The 18,846-nt window shown below is 44.5% G+C and overlaps 1 protein-coding gene across 1 annotated transcript in view; it reads left to right on the forward strand.

Moving 5' to 3' along the window:
• The first annotated feature begins 482 nt into the window (after positions 1 to 482).
• Positions 483 to 18,846, forward strand: part of UGCG (UDP-glucose ceramide glucosyltransferase) — a 38,491-nt gene continuing 20,127 nt past the window's right edge. Inside the window, exons 1-2 of the mRNA XM_054500513.2 lie at positions 483 to 992; positions 18,460 to 18,601. Coding sequence (XP_054356488.1) covers positions 895 to 992; positions 18,460 to 18,601 — 240 coding nt within the window. The 5' untranslated portion in view covers positions 483 to 894. The remainder of the gene's footprint in view (positions 993 to 18,459; positions 18,602 to 18,846) is intronic.

Raw genomic sequence — 18,846 nt, forward strand, 5'->3', positions numbered from 1 at the left:
TCCCTTGCGCCCAGGAACGTGGCCTGGAGGGCCTGGCTGCTCCGAGCAGTAGCAGTGCCCGGCGGGGAGGCTGCAGACGCGGCGTTGGAAGTTGGATTTCGAGACAAGCTCCGGCAGCTGCCCGGAACCCGTGTCTTTTTCTGGGGCACCCAGGAACAGCAGGGCCGGACGGAGAGAGAGCAGCCTCCAGCCAGGCACAGGGTCCCGAGCCGCCACCGACGCCGAGGGAGCCCGGCCCAGGGCTGAAGCGCTTTCCGCCTAGGTGGGCGGCAGCGGGAGCGAGGAGCCGGAGGAAGCCCGGCCTGCGTCCCGCGGGTAGCAGGACACGATCTCCCCGGCGCGCTCTCGCCGGCGCCGCAGCGGGCGCGCAGGCGACACGGTGGGCGTGGAGCGGCGGGGGCACCGCCCCTGGGAGAGGCGGGCGCCGCGGTTCCGGGGGCGGGACGTGCCGAGGAGTGAGGCGCGAGCCGCCGGTTTTGATTAGTTCGCGGAGCTGCGGCGGCGGCGGAGCTGCTCGGCCGGGAGTCCGGCGGCGAGACGGAGAGGCGGCGGAGGTGCCCGCGCGCAGGGTCTGGTCGGCGGCCGCGAGGCTCGGGAGAGGCGAACCGGAGGGCGGGGCCTCGGTCGCCCCGACCAAACCCGGGAGACCGCAGCACCCGCAGCCGCCCGCAGCCGCCCGCGAGCGCGCCGAAAACAGCGCGCGGGCGAGAGCGCGCGGGCGGGGGCGCGCAGGCCCTGCCCGCCCCTTCCGTCCCCACCCCCCTCCGCCCCTTCCTCTCCCCACCTTCCTCTCGCCTCCCGCGCCCCCGCACCGGGCGCCCACCCTGTCCTCCTGCGGGAGCGTTGTCCGTGTTGGCGGCCGCAGCGGGCCGGGCCGGGCCGGCGGGCCGGGGGATGGCGCTGCTGGACCTGGCCCTGGAGGGAATGGCCGTCTTCGGGTTCGTCCTCTTCTTGGTGCTGTGGCTGATGCATTTCATGGCTATCATCTACACGTGAGTGAGGGACCGCAGGAGGGGCTCGGGGCAGGGGTCCGGGGCTCGGGGACAGGCGAGAATGGGAAACGTTTGCGCTTTGAAGGGGACTGGGCTCGGGCGGGGGTGGAGAAAGCTGATCGTCAGGCTGTTCCCCCCGTTCCCTCGCCCCTCGGACCGGCGGTGGCGGTGGTCTTTGCGAGGGAAAAGTGTTGGGCGTGGGAAGGGTTTGCTGGGCTGCAGGCGACTGCCCAGCCAGGCGAAAGGAGACTGCTCTTACGTGTCAGGCTGAAGGTGGTGGCTCGGTTTGATTGTGCTGGGGATTCGTGTGATTTTTCATCTGGGCCGAGATGTATGGTGTATTGTTTTTTTTCTCCCGACCTGGGCCACGTTTCTGTTAGGGTGGTGATTGTGTCCACTTTTTTGGGAGCTGCTCACAGCTATCTGGAAACCTCCCTGTGAATTTTCTTCCTGGAAGGGCTCTATGCGCTTAGATAGGTGTGAAGCACCTGTCCACCCTGAAAAATATCCACCAAACCTCTGAGCTGGCTTGATAGCTTTGAGTGCTGTCAGCTTGTACATCTCAGCGTGGTTTTCTTTCCTTTTTTCAGTTCCTCGTTTTATTGTCTTATGTAGATTTGTACTCTCCCCGCGCCGGCCACATCTTTTCATTTTTGTTTAACAAATACTTCTTGAGGCCTACTAGATACCATTCACTGTTATTGGCCAGGGGACACGGTGGTGAGCAGGACAGAATTCCTGTCCTCATGGGGCTTACATTCTAGAAGGAAGGAGCAGATAAAATCCAAATAAGGTTATGAGATTGTGATGAAGCGTGTAAGTAAAATAGAACTGGGTGATGGCGTGAATAGAGAGACACGGGGTATGTGGCCAGTTTGGTATATACACTGTTTAAGGTGGAATCTGCCTCTGTAAAGAAATGAAAAAATTATATAGAGCACATTACTGATATCGATTCACTTGGATTTTTAGTCTGAGGGGAAAAAAGAGCAATTGTATATAGTAATCGTTATCATGAACTAGAATAGAGTGTATGTTAGTGGAAGAGACTTTAAGAAATTAGTTACTTTTAGTTTTTTGTGGGTTTTTTTTTTCCTTTTTACTGCGGAAAAAGTGTGCCTTTGCTTTTGGAAACACTGTATTTTATTAGTATAGTGTGGCATTTCCTGGTACTGAGAAAGATGATGCTGGTACAAGTTATACTGATATTTCTTTGAAAGTGAAAGAAAACATGCCACTTGGATATTGTTGACTTTAGTTTTTGGAGTTTGTGAGCTTAGTCACTGAGCACATTCTGGAGTTCATTTAAAATATGTGAGTTTTTTCTTTAAAAAAATCGTTACTTTTTACAGTCATAAAAACAAAAAATGCTTACTGTGTAAGGAATTTATGCAATAGAGAGGGATGGAGAAAATTAAAACATGCACACACCAAAATTACATTACCTTGTTAACCTTTTGTGACTAGCCTTCCAATCTGTGTGTGTGTGTGAGAGAGAGAGAGAGAAGGAGGGAGGGGAAGGGGGAAGAGAGAAAAGGACTATATTATGATTATTGTTCTGTAACCTGCTTTAAAGTTCATCTGTTTAATAAATATTTATTGAAAAGCCGTTTTGTGCAAGGCACTGTTGTAGTTGCTGGAAGAGTGAAGAACAAACGTAAGGGCCCTGTTCACATGGAACTGTCCTGTAAAATGTCTTGACCATTTTTTGCATGTCAATATCTGTATGATCTCTACATCATTTGTAATAGATGCAAACAACACTGTGATGAATTTATATGCATACATCTTTGAGAAATGATCTCAGTTATATTTCCGAAAGAGGAATTATTGGGCCAGAAGTGGTGCACATTTTAAACTTTGATACATATTGGCCCCATAGAAATGTTATATATATATTCACAGTCCTGGTAACATTGTATGATGGCCCCATTTTGCCCTACAAACACTAAGTAGCAGGTATTTCACTGTTTTCTGTTTCTGTTTTCATTCCTTAAAGTTACATTGAGCACTTTTAAAATATGTTTATATGCTAGTTACATTTAGATGTAAATTACATACTCGTAATCCTTTGCCTGTGCTGCAATCTGGTGCTGAATTCATCTTTCTGATATAAAGGTTGTTTTCTGTTATCTGTCACATGTAGCATTCTTTTCCCCAGTCTGTTTTTTGTCTTTTAACTTTGTACATATATTTGACATGGAGAAAAGTGTGTGTGCATGTGTGTTTTAGGTAGATAGGTCTTTCCGTTTCTTTTACATTTTCTAACTCTGTTATAATTTTTATATCTTCCTTATTCCTCCAAATTATTATATATGTTAATCTCTGCTTCCTCTTAGTATTTTTATTTTTTCTTAATTTTTTCACATATTACCCTAAATTCACCCAGTATTTTACTTCGTTATATGAGAGCTAGAGCCCTAATTACAGTTTCTTCTAAATATTTAGAGACTTGTCCAAAATTACTTATCAGATGATTATTTGATTATTCCACTGTTTTGAAATATTTTTATTATAAACTGAATTCTGCTTTATACTTGGGTATGTTTCAAAGCTTCTATTGCCCTTTCTTAACCTATTTTAGATGGCAGATGTTTGTAGGATTTCTGCCTACAATGTTAAAGGTAACATTCAGATTAGAGACATTTCAAATTCAAGAGTCTTATTGTTGAGATTGAAGATTTCCTAAAAATAACTAAAGATTATAGCCTTGGCAAGTTAAATAGCCTTTATGGGTTAATTTTTTTTTTTTTTTTTGGGGGGGTGAGTGCTAGTGTGGCTTGATAGCTTGGGGCTTGAGGTGAAATTGTATAAAAGCCTAGAACTGGTGGTAGTGTTTCTCTTCTAGCCCTTAGGAGCCACGTTGCTGCATGATGAAGTGATCTAAGCAGAAACCTTGCTTCATTCTCTCTCCCCTATCCCATCCACCTCGTATTATTATTATTTCCCTGTGTACATAAGGTCCTAATGTTTAGCACCAGGCTTTATCTTTCGACTGGAGGTGTTAGGCTAGTGTGGAAATAATTTATGTGTCCTTAAATATTAGCTACCCTCAAGTAAAACAGAGGTCCTTTTTTACCTGGAGGTATATGTGTGTGTGTGTGTGTGTGTGTGTGTGTGTTTGTGTGTGTTTGTGTGTGTGTATGTGTGTGTGTATTTTTCCTTTGAGACAGGGTCTTGCTCTGTTGCTTAGGCTGGAGTGCAATGGCACGATCTTGGCTCACTGCAACCACTGCATCCCAGGCTGGAATGATTCTCCTGCTTTAGCTTCCTAGGTAGCTCCCAAGTAGCTGGGACTACAGGCATGCCTGGCTAATTTTTGTGCTTTTTGTAGAGATAGGGTTCTGCCATGTTTCCCACGCTGGTCTTGAGCTCCTGGACTTAAGTGATCTACCTGTCTTGGCTCCCAAAGTGTTGAGATTACAGGTGTGAGCCATCATGCCTGACCCCTTGGAGATTTTTTAAGATTTTTTAAAGTTAATTCTGCTTTCTACAAACATATTTCCTTTATTTTGTTTATTATTATTTTTTTGAGACAGTCCTCTCTGTTGCCCAGGCTGGAATGCAGTGGCTCGATCACAGCTCACTGCAGCCTCCACATCCCAGGCTCCAGCAATTCTCCCACCTCAGCCTCCCAAGTGGCTGGGACTACAGGTGCATGCCATCACACCCAGCTAATTTTTGTTACCCAGGCTGGTCTCAAACTCCTGGGCTCAAGTGATGCCCCCACCTCGGCCTCGTGAAGTTCTGGGATTACAGGCGTGAGCCACTGCGCCCAACCCAAATATGCTATTTCTAATGTACAGCAACTTCAATACCTGATGCATAGTTTTTGAATGGAATTTGCGTACTCATTGTGTTAGGATAACTGCGATAAACTACCTGTCAAAAACTGGTTATGTTTTTAATGTAAATTTTAGCATTTGGGATATTATTTTTAGTTAGTACGATCTTTGCCTTAAATTCATGAATACTTGGTGTTCCGAGCCTTAGTGGAATGTAAATTGAGAACGTCTTTTTTGGGTTTAGTCCTGAGAATGCCCTTGGACTGTGGTCAAACATTCGTCAGTCAGGATCATTGCTACAGGGCTACTTTCAGGGAAATGAATAAGGCAATCCAGCAATTCAGCCCCTTTAACCTGAGCCTGGGAAGATACAGAATTAGACTATAGTGTGATAGCTTTAAAGAGCAAAGTGAGGGGCGGTGTAGGGAGGGAGAGCATCAAGAAGAATAGTTAATAGATACTGGGCTTAATACCTAGGTGATGGGATGACCTGAGCAGCAAACCACCATGGCACATGTTCACCTATGTAACAAACCTGCACATCCTGCACATGTACCCCTGAACTTAAAAGTTGAAGAAAAGGAAAAGAGCAAAGTGGAAATTGCAAGATTTTAATATTCAGTGATGGTTCTATTGATTCATCATCCCTCCCTTTCTCTCTCACATTAATTAGTTCAGCACACCTTCATATCTATCCTAGATGTTGAAGCTATGTCTACTCTCTGGTGTCTCTAGCTGCAGCCTTGCACCCCCTCGATTTTATATTTCTTATTGTAGCCTTTATCCTTCTGGATTACTAATCTTGGATCACAGTAGCTTAAAATCTTACCATGAATCCTCATTGCCTCCAGGTACAGTTCAAACTCCTTAGTGAGACAAGCACAGCTCTGTAGGAGCTGAACCAGCAACGTTGTATTACTGGCATTTCCCCAAATGTGCAATGTGCTTTCTTTGGAATTGTCTTTACTTTCTTTCTTTTTTCTTTCTCTTCCTTCTTTCCTTCCTTTTTTTTTTTGAGACAGAGTCTCACTGTCGCCCAGGCTGGAGTGCAGTGGCACGATCTCGGCTCACTGCAGGCTCCACCCCCTGGGGTTCACGCCATTCTCCTGCCTCAGCCTCCCTAGTAGCTGGGACTGCAGGCGCCTGCCACCTCGCCCGGCTAATTTTTTGTGTTTTTAGTAGAGACGGGATTTCACTGTGTTAGCCAGGATGGTCTCGATCTCCTGACCTCGTGATCTGCCCGCCTCGGCCTCCCGGCCGAGTGCTGGGATGACAGGCGTGAGCCACTGCGCCCGGCCTTCCTTCCCTTTTTGTTGCTTAATTAACTCCTACTCGTTCAAGTCATTTTAGACTTTAATTCCTTATTGGGTTAGGTGCCCCTTATGGCACCCGGTCATCTCCTATTTGTTTTCTATGGTGGTGGAATCTTTTAGATTCTATAGTGTAGTAAGCCCATTGTCCAGTGGGCAGTTTGTGTTTTCCTATAGAGCTAACTCACTACTGGTTATTTTACCTTCTGTGAGAGAATTTGTGTTAGCAAAGTTAAGCTTGCACAAGAAGGTGTGCTTTGTATTGCTTATGAAGCCCATTTTGAAGCAATACCATTTTTGAAATAAGCGATACATGTAGTAAATTGGTCATGACATACCGATTATAAACAGACAGTAATATAGTCATGAGTGATAACAATAACAAAGGTCATTAGTCACTGGAAATTGCTGGCATGGACTATGTGAAGTTAGGGACCTGCTGATATAGCAGTGAACCTAATTTTACACGAAATATTAACAAGCTTTGTGACATGGAGCAGGGAAGATAAATTCCTAGAGTCAGATAAATTGGTTCAGCAGAACCACACAGCGGAATTATAAAAACAACACATTCTGGGGTTGTTGAGCAAGGTGAACTTTTGCCCTTGTGGAATTCATATTATTCCTTAGAAACCTAGAGTGAAATTCTCTCTTTTTTTTTTTTGAGACAGAGTCTCATTCTGTCGCCCAGGCTGGAGTGCAATTGTGCGATCTCGGCTCACTGCAACCTGCGCCCTCTGGGTTCGAGTGATTCTTGTGCCTCAGCCTCCCAAGCATCTGGGACTACAAGCACGTGCCACCATGCCCTGCTGGTTTTTGTACTTTCAGTAGAGATGGGGTTTTATCATGTTGGCCATTCTGGTCTCGAACTCCTGACCTCAAGTGATTCCCCCGTCTCAGCCCGGCAAAGTGCTGGGATTACAGGCATGAGCCACTGTACCCAGCCGAGTGAAATTCTTGTGCCTCACTTGTGAAGGGCTGTATTAAGGTTGCTGCAGAGGCTGCTTCCCGCCATCTGAAGGGGAAGGAGCCCACCCTCCTTGTTTAACCTTTACCTGTCTCTGATGGGTTTCCCTGCATGCCAGGCTTTCCTCTTGCAAAAGCCAAATTTGAAAACAAAACTGTAAAAGAAGTTATTTAAAAATGAGACAGACCAGGTGCGGTGGCTCACGCCTGTAATCCCAGCACTTTGGGAGGCCGAGGCAGGCGGATCACCTGAGGTCAGGAGTTCGAGACCAATCTGACCAACATGGCAAAACCCCATTTCTACTAAAAATAGAAAAATTAGCCAGGTGTGGTGGCAGGCGCCTGTAATCCCAGCTACTTGGGAGGCAGAGACAAGAGAATCACTTGAACCCAGGAGGCGGGGGTTGCAGTGAGCCAAGATCGTGCCACTGCACTCCAGCCTGGGTGACAGAGTGAGACTCTGCCTCAGAAAAAAAAAAAAAAATGTTCCCACTTTGGCTTTTTTTCTTTTCTTTTTGAGACAGGGTCTCGCCCTGTTACCCAGGCTGGAGTGCAGTAGTGCGATCATGGCTCACTACAGCCTTGACCTCCCAGGCTCAAGCAATCCTCCTACCTCAGCCTCCTGGGTATCTGGGACTACAGGCACATGCCACCATGCCTGGCTAATTTTTGTGTTTTTTGTAGAGACGGGGTTCCGCCGTGTTGGCTAGGCTGGTCTCGAACTCCTGAGCTCAAACAATCTGCCCACCTTGGCCTTCACAGGTGCTGGGATTATAGGCCTTTTCCATTCTTCAGTCACCTAGTCTTTCTAGACCTGTGGTTGTCAAGTTTGACTGCACTATGGAGTCACATCGAGGGCTTAAAAAAAAGAAACGACTGCTGCCTGGGTCTCACCCCTACAGACATGGTTAAATTGGTTCAGGCATCAGTATTTTCAAAACTCCCTAGGTGACACGGATGTGCAGCCTAGGCTGAGAATGACTGCCCCAGGCTGTCTGCCCACAGTTGTGTCCAGCACCTGCCACCTCTTGGCTTCAATTTAATTCTCCATTTAGCCCAGAGCCCACAGTTCATCACTTCATTATCTTGCCTCTTGTCCCACCTCGTATCAGTCTGCCCTGTTATCCTGAATCCATCCAATAATTATAGCTGCTCAACTTTGAAAATCCTACAGAGGGTAATCACACAGCCATGTGGACTAATACTGCTACACATTGGTAGTCTCAGGGCTCAGCTAAACCTGCATGTGGTGCTGCCTGGCAGTACTTTTTTTTCTGTATTTAGTTTTGACACCCATCACTTAAAAAAACCTCTTCTAAATCTTCATTCTACCACATTCTTGGTAGATGACCTTAGCTCCTACTTCATACTGTGGATCCCATCATGCCTTAAATTAGTTTTTTCTTTTTCTCTCTTTGCCCTTCGGCTAGCTCTTCTTGAATTTTTAAAGAATTTCAAGTAGTCAAAATTGAACTAGAGGCTGGGCGTGGTGGCTCACGCCTGTAATCCCAGCACTTTGGGAGGCCAAGGCAGGTGGATCACCTGAGGTCAGGAGTTTGAGACCAGCCTGGCCAACATGGGGAAACATCATCTCTACTAAAAATATAAAAAATTAGCCGGGCGTGGTGGTGCTCACCTGTAATCCCAGCTACTCCGGAGGCTGAGGCAGGAGAATCACTTGAACTCGGGAGGTGTAGGTTGCAGTGAGCCAAGGTTGTGCCATTGCTCTCCAGCCTGGGCAACATGAGCAAAACTTCGTCTCGGGGGAAAAAAAATTCAACTGGAGAGCCAAGGCGGGGAGGATCGCCTGAGTCCAGGAGTTCAAAACCAGCCTGAGCAATATAGCAAGACCCCATCGCCACAGGAAAATTTAAAAAAATTAGCCAGAGGCAGTGGTATGCAGTGAGCTATGATTGCCACTGCACTCCAACCTGGGTGAGAGAGCAAGATTGTATCTCAAAAAAACTAGAAAAATTAAACTAGAAGCCCTCTGTTCCACTCTTTGGCCCTTTCACTCACTGTCAGGTTTCAGTAGAAACTAGTGTTTGTTTACTGTTATCACATCTCAACTCCCATTCATTTACTTTTTAACCCATTTTTAGCTATCTACGCTTACCCTCCGTGAACTGCCCCAATTCTTGCCAAAAGTGCTCAGAGATAGCAGTAAGTACATATATAATCTACTGGACATTACCATTCTTATCTTGGTCTCTCTAGCAGCATTCAGTGTTATTCTTTCTTGAACCCTTTGAGAAAGAAAACAGCCTGGCCAGATAAACCCTTCTGTCACTTTACTTGCATCCTGGCTGTCTTTCTGCTTCTTTGATCCCCACTTTTAGTCTCCTTCATGCATTACTCTTTTTTTTTTGAGAGGGAGTTTCGATCTTGTCATCCAGGCTGGAGTGCAGTGGCACAATCTTGGCTCACTGCAACCTCTGCCTCCCAGGTTCAAGCAGTTCTTCTGCCTCAGCCTCCCAAGTCGCTGGGATTACAGGCGCACCACCATGCCCGGCTAATTTTTGTATTTTTAGTGGAGACGGGGTTTCACCATATTGGTTGGGCTGGTCTCGAACTCCTGGCCTCAGGTGATCCACCCGCCTCAGCCTCCCAAAGTGCTGGGATTACAGGCATGAGCCACTGTGCCCGGCCTCTCCTTCATGCATTACTGATTCGATAATAATATATTCCTTCTTGGCCAGTCTTCTAAGAATGCTGTGTGTTGGAGAGCTTGTGGATTTACCTTATGGTGGATGGCTTCTGTATTTTTATCTCTAGGCTAAGCTTACCTGCTGAGCTCTCTGTATCTGTTTATTTATTTACTCTTCATTTATTCAAAATTATTTTTAAAAATTGAGAACATACTATGTATTATTGCTTTGCTGGGCTCTGGAGAATTTATATTCTACTGTAGTGTTTCTCCAATTGTAGTTGACTGCCAGCCTGCATCATTTGGGATGCTTGTGAAAATTGCAGATTCCTAGTCTCTTCATCCGGTTTATTCACTTGTGGTCTCTACCTGTGGGCATTATTTATACTAAAAGTTGCAAACCTCTGATCTCCTAGATGAGATGTCACCACTTGATGTCTTGAGAGTAAATTAAAGTTCGTATGTTCAAAAATTCATTACTCTTTCCCATCTCTCATTGTGCCTAGATTTTACGAATGGCACCACTAGTTACCATAGCCTGACCCAGGTATACCCCTCATTCTCCCTCATTCCCCCTCCAGCAATACCATCATCAGTTATTGGCTAAACTCCTTGATTCTGAGTTCTCACCTTCTCTTGACTTTACTTCCTTCGGTTGTTTCTTTTGTGTGTGTGTTTTGTTTTGTTTTGTTTGAGACAGTCTTGCTGTGTTGCCCAGGCTGGAGTTCAGTGGTGCAGACTTGGCTCACCACAACCTCTGCCTCCCGGGTTCAAGCGATTCTCCTGCCTCAGCCTCCCGACCAGCTGGGATTACAGGTGTGCGCCACCACGCCTGGCTAATTTTTGTATTTTTGGTAGAGACGGGGTTTCACCATGTTGGCCAGGCTGGTCTTGAACTCCCAACCTCAGGTGATCCACCTGCCTAAGCCTCCCAAATTGGCTGGGATTACAGGCATGAGCCACTGCACCCAGCCTTTCACTTGTTTCTTATGCCTTTCTGGTTTGTGTGCCTCTCTCTTTCTTTTGGACCTTTGCAATTTTTTCCCCTTGCCTTCCATCTCCCCTGCCTGTACTTTATTCTCTTAACTTCTATAAATACAAAAATGATCCTGGTTGCTTCCTTTTAGTCTTTCATGGTTATTTCTTGCCTAGAGGATGAGCTCCAGGCCTTTTCAGACTTGTCTGTGAAGTCACTAAGAATTTATAGCAGAGATGAGTCTTAAAGCAGTGCTGCTCAAGCTTGAGTGTGCCTGTAAATCACCTAGAGATCTTGTTAAACTGAAGATTCAGTTTCAGTAGTTTTGGGGGGTGAGGCCTGAAATTTTGAAGCTCTGAAAAGCTCCCAGGTGTTGCCAATGCTGCTGGTCCATGGGCCACACTTGGAGTATGAAAGTCTGGCAAGACTGCCTCCTAGGAATAGTTGGATGCTTCCATCTCTCTTCTCTCGAAGTGTTCCAGACATACTTTGATGATAGCCTGTATCACACTGCATTTGCAGAGTCCCATACAGACTTGACTTCTGAATGAGAGGTGGCCTGTGCACATGTGAGAACCACCTCTCCTATTAACACATGGAAATGCTGTAATAATTAGACACTTACACACCCAGAGCCTGAAAATATGAAAGGAAAATCTGCATATTCCAGAAACCAAGAGGGAATGCAAAGCAGTGGGTTGGTCTGGTCTGCTAATTTGAATCCCGGTGGGGTTTTAATTTATTGATATTTCTTCTCATTGGTATATTTTCCTGATTCTTTTGCATGCTTGGAAATTTTTTTTTTTTTTTTTTTTTTTTTTTTTTTTTAACTTGCAGCCCGCTTCATGCTTTTATGCAATCCTTTTGGTCCCTATGCTTGGAAATTTTTTAATAGATGCCAGACATTTTGAATTTCACCGTGTTGGGTGCTGGATGTTTTTGTTTTTCTGGACTCTTGACTCCAGCTCTTCATTTTCTTTTTTTTTGAGTTGGAATCTTGCTCTGTTGCCCAGGCTGGAGTGCAGTGGCGCCATCTTGGGTCACTACAACCTCCGCCTCCCAGATTCAAGTGATTCTCCTGCCTCAGCCTCCCGAGTAGCTGGGATTACAGGCACGTGAGACCACACCTGGCTAATTATTTTTTGTATTTTTAGAAGAGATAGGGTTTCACCATGTTGGGCAGGCTGGTCTCGAACTCCTGACCTCAAACTATCCTCCCGCCTTGGCCTCCCAAAGTGCTGGGATTACAGGCATGAGCCACCGCACCCAGCCTACCTTATTTTCTGTGTCATAGGAATCACTATCTTCCTTTGCTTGATGTCCAGTATCTTCAAAACTGTTGTCTCCTGTATTTTTTTTTATTTTTTTATTTTTTGGTTGTTTCAGGTGGGAGAGAGTAAATCTGGTTAGCGTTTCTTCATCTTGTCCAAAAGTTGAAGGCTTGGGGGATAGTGGGAAGAGTAGGGTTTTTAGTACTAGTGGGAGGACAGAGTCAATGCTGCATACTAGTTATAATAACCTCAAACTGTAAACAACCCAAACATCCATCAACAGAAAGTAAATAAAGTGTGGTATATTAGTAAAACTATCCTGTAACAAGAGTGAATACATGATAGCTAAATGTAACAACGCGTATGATTCTCACAAACATAACGCAACCCAAAGAGGCCAGATAGGAAAGATACATCCTATGGGATTCCATTTATATAAAAATTTAAAGCCAGCAAAACTAGTCTGTAGTGTTAGAAGTCAGGACAATGAGTACCCTTGAGGGGAGCATAGTACGTGGAAGGAGACACGAGGGGACTTCTGGGGTTCTGCTAATACTGTTTTTTGATCTGGGTACTGGTTACGTGAGAGTTTCACTTTGAGAAAATTCTTTGAGCTGTGTACTTACATGTGACTTTATAATATGTACATTATGTATCAATAAAAAGTACCTCCCCACACACCACTTTGCCAACAAAAAGGTCAGGGCTGCAAGCCAAATGCATTGCAGGAAGGTAAGAACTGGATTCCCAGTATAGAATCTAGAAGCAAGTCATCTGCCCTAGGCTGAGGGTGGAAGTGGACATCCATGAGAAAGCTTGTGCAACGTGTAGGAATCGTAGGCTCAAGTTCATACTGTCTAGGAAATGCAGAAACCCTGATCTGAGACACTAAAAGAAAAACTGGTTAGAAACCAGGAAAACTTGTAAGACCCTGTCCGTGCCACTTATAATACTGCCCCACTTTAAGGGCTCCACCATCGAGGCCATTTTTGAAACACTAGGCAATTGATCACAGTGCCCGCCCTCCCTCTCTCCGTCTCCATCACCCAGGCTGGCGTGCAATGGTGCGGATCTCGGCTCACTGCAACTTCTGCCTCCCGGGTTCAAGTCATTCTTGTGCCTCAGCTTCCCGAGTAGCTGGAATTATAGGCATGTGCCACCACGCCCAGCTAATTTTTCTATTTTTAGTAGAGATAGGGTTTTGCCATGTTGGCCAGGCTGGTCTTGAACTCCTGACCTCAAGTGATCCGCCTGCCTCGTCTTCCGAAAGTGCTAGAATTATAGGCATGAGCCACTGCACCAGCCCACAAGGCTACTTCTGACCTTGGAAACTCTTCCTTATTTTGAAAAAAACCACTGGGATGTAAAAAATTTTTTGAAAAAAAAATCACTGGGATTTTTAAAAAAAATTTTGAAAAAAATCACTGGGATTTTAGAGCTTTTTATTCTGTCATCCACATCTCAAACTCTTTCGTGATTTCTGTGTAGAAATCTGTAGATTGGCTTCCAACACACTGGTCATGGCCAAAGGCATTGTTTCCACCTGTGGAACGATTCTCCAGAGCAAAGCTTTGTTGACATCTTTAAGAGTTTTGTAAGGAGAAGAGCTTCTGGGCATGTGCAACCCAACTTCCCCATTAAGCCACAGCTCCTCGACAGTAGGGAATTCACCTGTTGCTTGTTGAATTTCAGTGCATATAATAATGACTAGTGTACATTTGGGGCTCTAAAGATGTTGTTCAGTAAGTGACTGCAAAGTAGTCATGGAGTACCACTGTGTGCTGAGCCTAGTGCTAGAGGTGTTTTGTTTATTTGGTGACTTAATGGATATTCTTTTATTGTTTTGATAAACATTTCAAGTAATTTGTACCACGTGGCTTTGTTAGTTGCATTATGTAAGTCAAAACAATATTCTGCAAGGTAGGATCTTGTACTCTAGGGGGTGCACAACAAACTAACCTGTTGGATTTTGGAAAGAAAATATTAGAGAGAGACAGGGACAGAGGGGAGGCACAATTACATTTTTTAAAGGCCCCGTGATATAGTCTGGCTTATTTTGAGTAGAAATTTCAGATACAGTACTTAACAATTCTCTTCATCCATAAACCTAGAGAGGGCTTTGTGGCTGTTGGGAGAGTCAGAATGAATCTATGATAAAATACTGCATTCTCAACACGAAAAGTTCTTCAAAGGAGGAGATGTATCTAATGGTATTTAAAGTAAAACATCTTAGGAGAAGGGAACAGTAGGATCTACTCTAAACTTCACCAAAATGTAATCGCCTCTAGACTATTCAGTAGAGCTTAGATGATCTTCGTTGCTGCTGTTTTTGATCTAAAGCCTTGCCGCAGGCACTGAGATTATTAGTGGGCCAGGTTTCTCTGTTACTTGGCCAGCACTTGACCTACATGTTTTGGTAGTTTAATAGCACTTAAGGATCACACAGTGGGACCAACAGATAAAAATCACTGGGATTTTAGACCTTCTTATTCTGTCATCCACATCTCAAACTTTTTCATGATTTCTGTGTCTTTGCCTGTCCCTCTCTCTGGTCTGCATTCTGGGTAGCTTCTTCTAATCTAGATTCCAATTGTTTCGTAAACTGTGAGTACGTAAGATTCGGTATTACTTGTCTTTTGAGTTTCTGATGTCAGTGATTGTACCTGTCATTTCTAGAACTTGTGTGGTTCTTTTCATATTATTTATGGTCATATATGATGTATTTCCCTCATTTCCTTCTCTTCTCTTGGGTTTTGTTCAGGTACACAGGGAGGTTGCATTCTTGGCCCAAACCCACGTGGTGAGGTGTTCTCCAAGAAGACTTTTTTCTTTTTTGTTTTTGTTTCTGTTTGAGATGGAGTCTCTCTCTGTTGCCCATGCTGAAGTGCAGTGGCGTGATCTCTGCTCATTGCAGCCTCCGCCTCCCAGGTTCAAGGGATTCTCATGCCTCAGCCTTCCAAGTAGCTGGGACCACAGGTGCACACCACCATGCCTGGCCATATTTTGTATTTTTTAGTAGTGACGGAGTTTCACCATGTTGACCAGTCTGGTCTCAAACTCCTGACCTCAAGTGATCCACCTGCCTCCACCTTTGAAAGTGCTGGGATTGCTGGCATGAGCCACTGTGCCTGGCCAAGACTTTTTTCTTTTATTCTATTTCACTGAGGACTGAATCCAAGATGGAGAGCATCCGCATCTTCCCTCTATGGACGAGGATTTTTCTGCTTGCCTTTCAGGGAGTCCAGATTTACCCAAGGCTCTCAGAAGAGTTGTCCTGTCATTCTTATCTCAGGCTTCTCTCCATCTCCAGGTCACCAAGGACCAATAGATGGTCAGGAGGCAAGCATGGACTCCAGCGCTCAGTCACTGAGTGGTTTTTTTCTCATTTCTGACCTTAGAGACTCTTCTTTATTTTCCTAACGGTTCAATTATGTATTTTAAAACATGCTTTTACTACACTTGTATTAAAAAGGAAGAGAGAAAAGTTTATGAATATGTACATATATAATTCATATATACCATAAATGTGTGTATATATTTTGACTTGTATATGCATTTTTAAAACCTCTGGAAGGACAAGAAACTAGTAATGCTGGGGAAGCAGTAATGGAAACAGGTAGATGGGGGGGCATTGGTGACAGATTTCTTTTATAGACGTTCTTAATATTTTTAGTGATTTGAGCCATATCAGTATATTACCAGTTCGGGGGCTGAACGTGATGGCTCATGCCTGTAATCCCAGCACTTTGAGAAGCCAGGGCAGGAGGATTCTTTGAGCCTAGGAGTTCAAGACCAGCCTGGGCAATATAGTGAGACCCCATCTCCATAAAAAAATAAAAAAATTAGCCTGGTGTGGTGGCGTGTACCTGTCATCCTAGCTACTGGGGAGGCTAAGGTGGCAGGATCGCTTGAGCCTGGGAGATGCAGATAATTACACCACTGCATGCCAGCCTAAGCAACAGAGCAAGACCCTGTCTCATATATATATATATATCCTGTTCAATCAGTTAATTGTGTAATATAAACTTTTTTCTCCAGCAGTCTAGATGTTCTTTACCCGGTGGGTTTCAGACATCTAGTCTGCTATTTTGTTAGAAATAGAATAGTGATTACTTTTGTGGTTATATGCATTTTAGATCATGGTTTTGCCTGTCTGGTCCTCCAGATGAACTCTATAGAGCAATATTTTCCAGACTATCTATGGCAAAGCAGTTGTTCTTTAAAATTTTCCAATCTGGCTGGGTGTAGTGGTTCACACCTGTAATCCCAGCACTTTGGGAAGCCGAGGCGGGCAGATCACTTAAGGAGTTCGAGACCAGCCTGGCCAACATGGTGAAACCCTGAGACTACTAAAAATACAAAAAGTTAGCTGGGCATGGTGGTGCATGCCTGTAATCCCAGCTACTTGGGAGGCTGAGGCAGGGGAATCATTTGAACCTGGGAGGCGAAGGTTGCAGTAGCTGAGATTGTACCACTGCACTCCAGCCTGGGTGGCAGGGCAAAACTCTGTCTTAAAAAAAAAAAAAATTCCAATCTGCCATGAGCCAATACTTTGGTAAACTACAATAAAAATAAATTGCTGATCACATGCTTGATGTCATGACAATGTTAAATTGCTATACAAGTTTCTAAAAGGTTTCACTCAATTGTTTGTCACTTGCAAACCAGTAAAAAGCAATGCTGTACCAGACCACACTTTGAGTAGCACTGCGATAGATGGTGCTCCAGTATTTTCTGGTACTTGGTGTATCAGAAATTGATACCAACCTGTTCTTTAAATTTCTTGTTGGTTTTAAAGTTTTTCCATTGTAAACCTGGTGTGTGTGTGCGTGTGTGTGTGCATGTCTGTGTAAAACTGAAACATTAGGTGTTTGCTACAGCACACACCTGCCTTAGTTAGAGACCAAGCCCATGGCTAAGTGGTCTGGGTGGTGATACTGGTGTCCCTCCAAAAGTCTTTCCCAGTTTAATAGCGGATTTTATCAAATCAAGATGCATTGATGCAAGTATTTTTTGATCATCTAGAAGTTCTCATTGGTTGATTTTCACAGTAAGTCAGAGCTGCCATCTGGCTGGCAGCAATTGTAAGGTACCATTGATGTCAGAGATGTTAAAATGTGGAAGAACATGTGTCTTAGAATATCTTGCAGATGGACCCATGATTGTTCTAGTGTCTAATTACTGTCGAATGCTTGGAGACTTGTTTATGAGAAGTACTTGTCACGTATTTACGAGAAGTAGGAGGCCTTCAGTGGCTTCCTTTAGAAACCTCACCACTGTTATTGAATGGCATCTTGTTGCGACAGCCTGATGTTAACTGGGGCATGTTCTGTCTTCTCTGGCATTGCTTCTTTCTTTTTTTTGAGACGGAGTCTCACTCTGTCACCCAGGCTGGAGTGCAGCGGCACAATCTTGGCTCACTGCAACCTCCACCCACTGGCTTCAAGCGATTCTTCTGCCTCAGCCTCCCGAGTAGCTGGGATTATAGGCACCCGCCACGACGCCCAGCTAATTTTTTTTTTTCTTTTTTAGTAGAGATGGGGTTTCACTATGTTGGCCAGGCTGGTCTCGAACTCCTGACCGCAAGTGATCCACCTGCCTCGGCCTCCCAAAGTGCTGGGATTACACAGGCTTGAGCCACCGCACCTGGGTGGCATCGCTTCTTTCATTAGGAGCCCTGCTGTGCTGCAGCATCCTTGCAATGGACCAGCAGTGAGAACGTTGGCCATTCAGTCACTTATCTATGAACTAGTGGCACTGGTATATCTTCCAGTGTCATTAATAGACATTTTTCTCATCATTGAGTTTTTTTCTTACTTTCAGTTTCCTTCTGTTCTACCCCTGCCATTCTGACCTTATTAGTATTGGGAGTTCCAGTTGTCCCATTATCTTGCTTGCCATGCAGACTGCTTGACACTTCTTTTAACTGTGTATTATCGCACTGCAAAGAAATTTCTCAGAAAGTTCTGGTTATCCTTTCGTAATTTTCTGCTGCAGACGGGGTTTTATTTTACCTGTTTTTATAGTTCTGTGGCCACTTCAGTGGCAATTTAAGAGGAAGAGGAGTTAATCTTTGGGCTAACACTGCCATTCATTTCTTCACCATGTATTTTATTGAAATGCCTGTGCTATGCCTGGCATAGTTCTGTGAGTACAGCAATAGTCAGAGAGTAGTACATCACGGGTATTCAATCTTTAGGCTTCCCTCGGCCACATTGCAAGAAGAATAATTGTCTTGGGTCACATATAAAATACAGTAACAATAGCTGATGAGCTTTAAAAAATCGCAAAAAATCTCATGTTTTAAGAAAGTTTATGAATTTGTGTTGGGCCGCATTCAAAGCCATGCTTACCTGGTTCTACTTCCCTTCATGTTTAGATCTTCTTTTAGAAAGATGTCAACTTTTAAAAATCTTAACTTAGAATTTAGTGATTTATTGATAGCTTGTCAGTGCTTTGATTTGACACTAATGTATTCTATAGAAATAATTTTTGTATCATTTGCTTTTTAGCCGATTACACCTCAACAAGAAGGCAACTGACAAACAGCCTTACAGCAAGCTCCCAGGTGTCTCTCTTCTGAAACCGCTGAAAGGGGTAGATCCTAACTTAATCAACAACCTGGAAACATTTTTTGAATTGGATTATCCCAAAGTAAGTACAGTGTTACGGTTTTTTGTTTTGTTTTGTTCCTCTCATGATAAACATTTAGGGATTTTAACACTGTATAAGGTGAAGGTATTAAAAATTCAGGATGATATTGGCCTCATAAAATATAACCTTTAGCGGTAGTCATCAGAGAACAGAAACAGGGTTGAGGAAGGGTGTAAATTCCCTTTCTAACCACCTGTATGTCTGTGTGAAGTAGAGATCCCTGAGTCAACCTTCTGAAACTCAGA

Source organism: Pongo pygmaeus, chromosome 13 (genome assembly GCF_028885625.2).
Source record: "Pongo pygmaeus isolate AG05252 chromosome 13, NHGRI_mPonPyg2-v2.0_pri, whole genome shotgun sequence".
Lineage (NCBI taxonomy): Eukaryota > Metazoa > Chordata > Mammalia > Primates > Hominidae > Pongo > Pongo pygmaeus.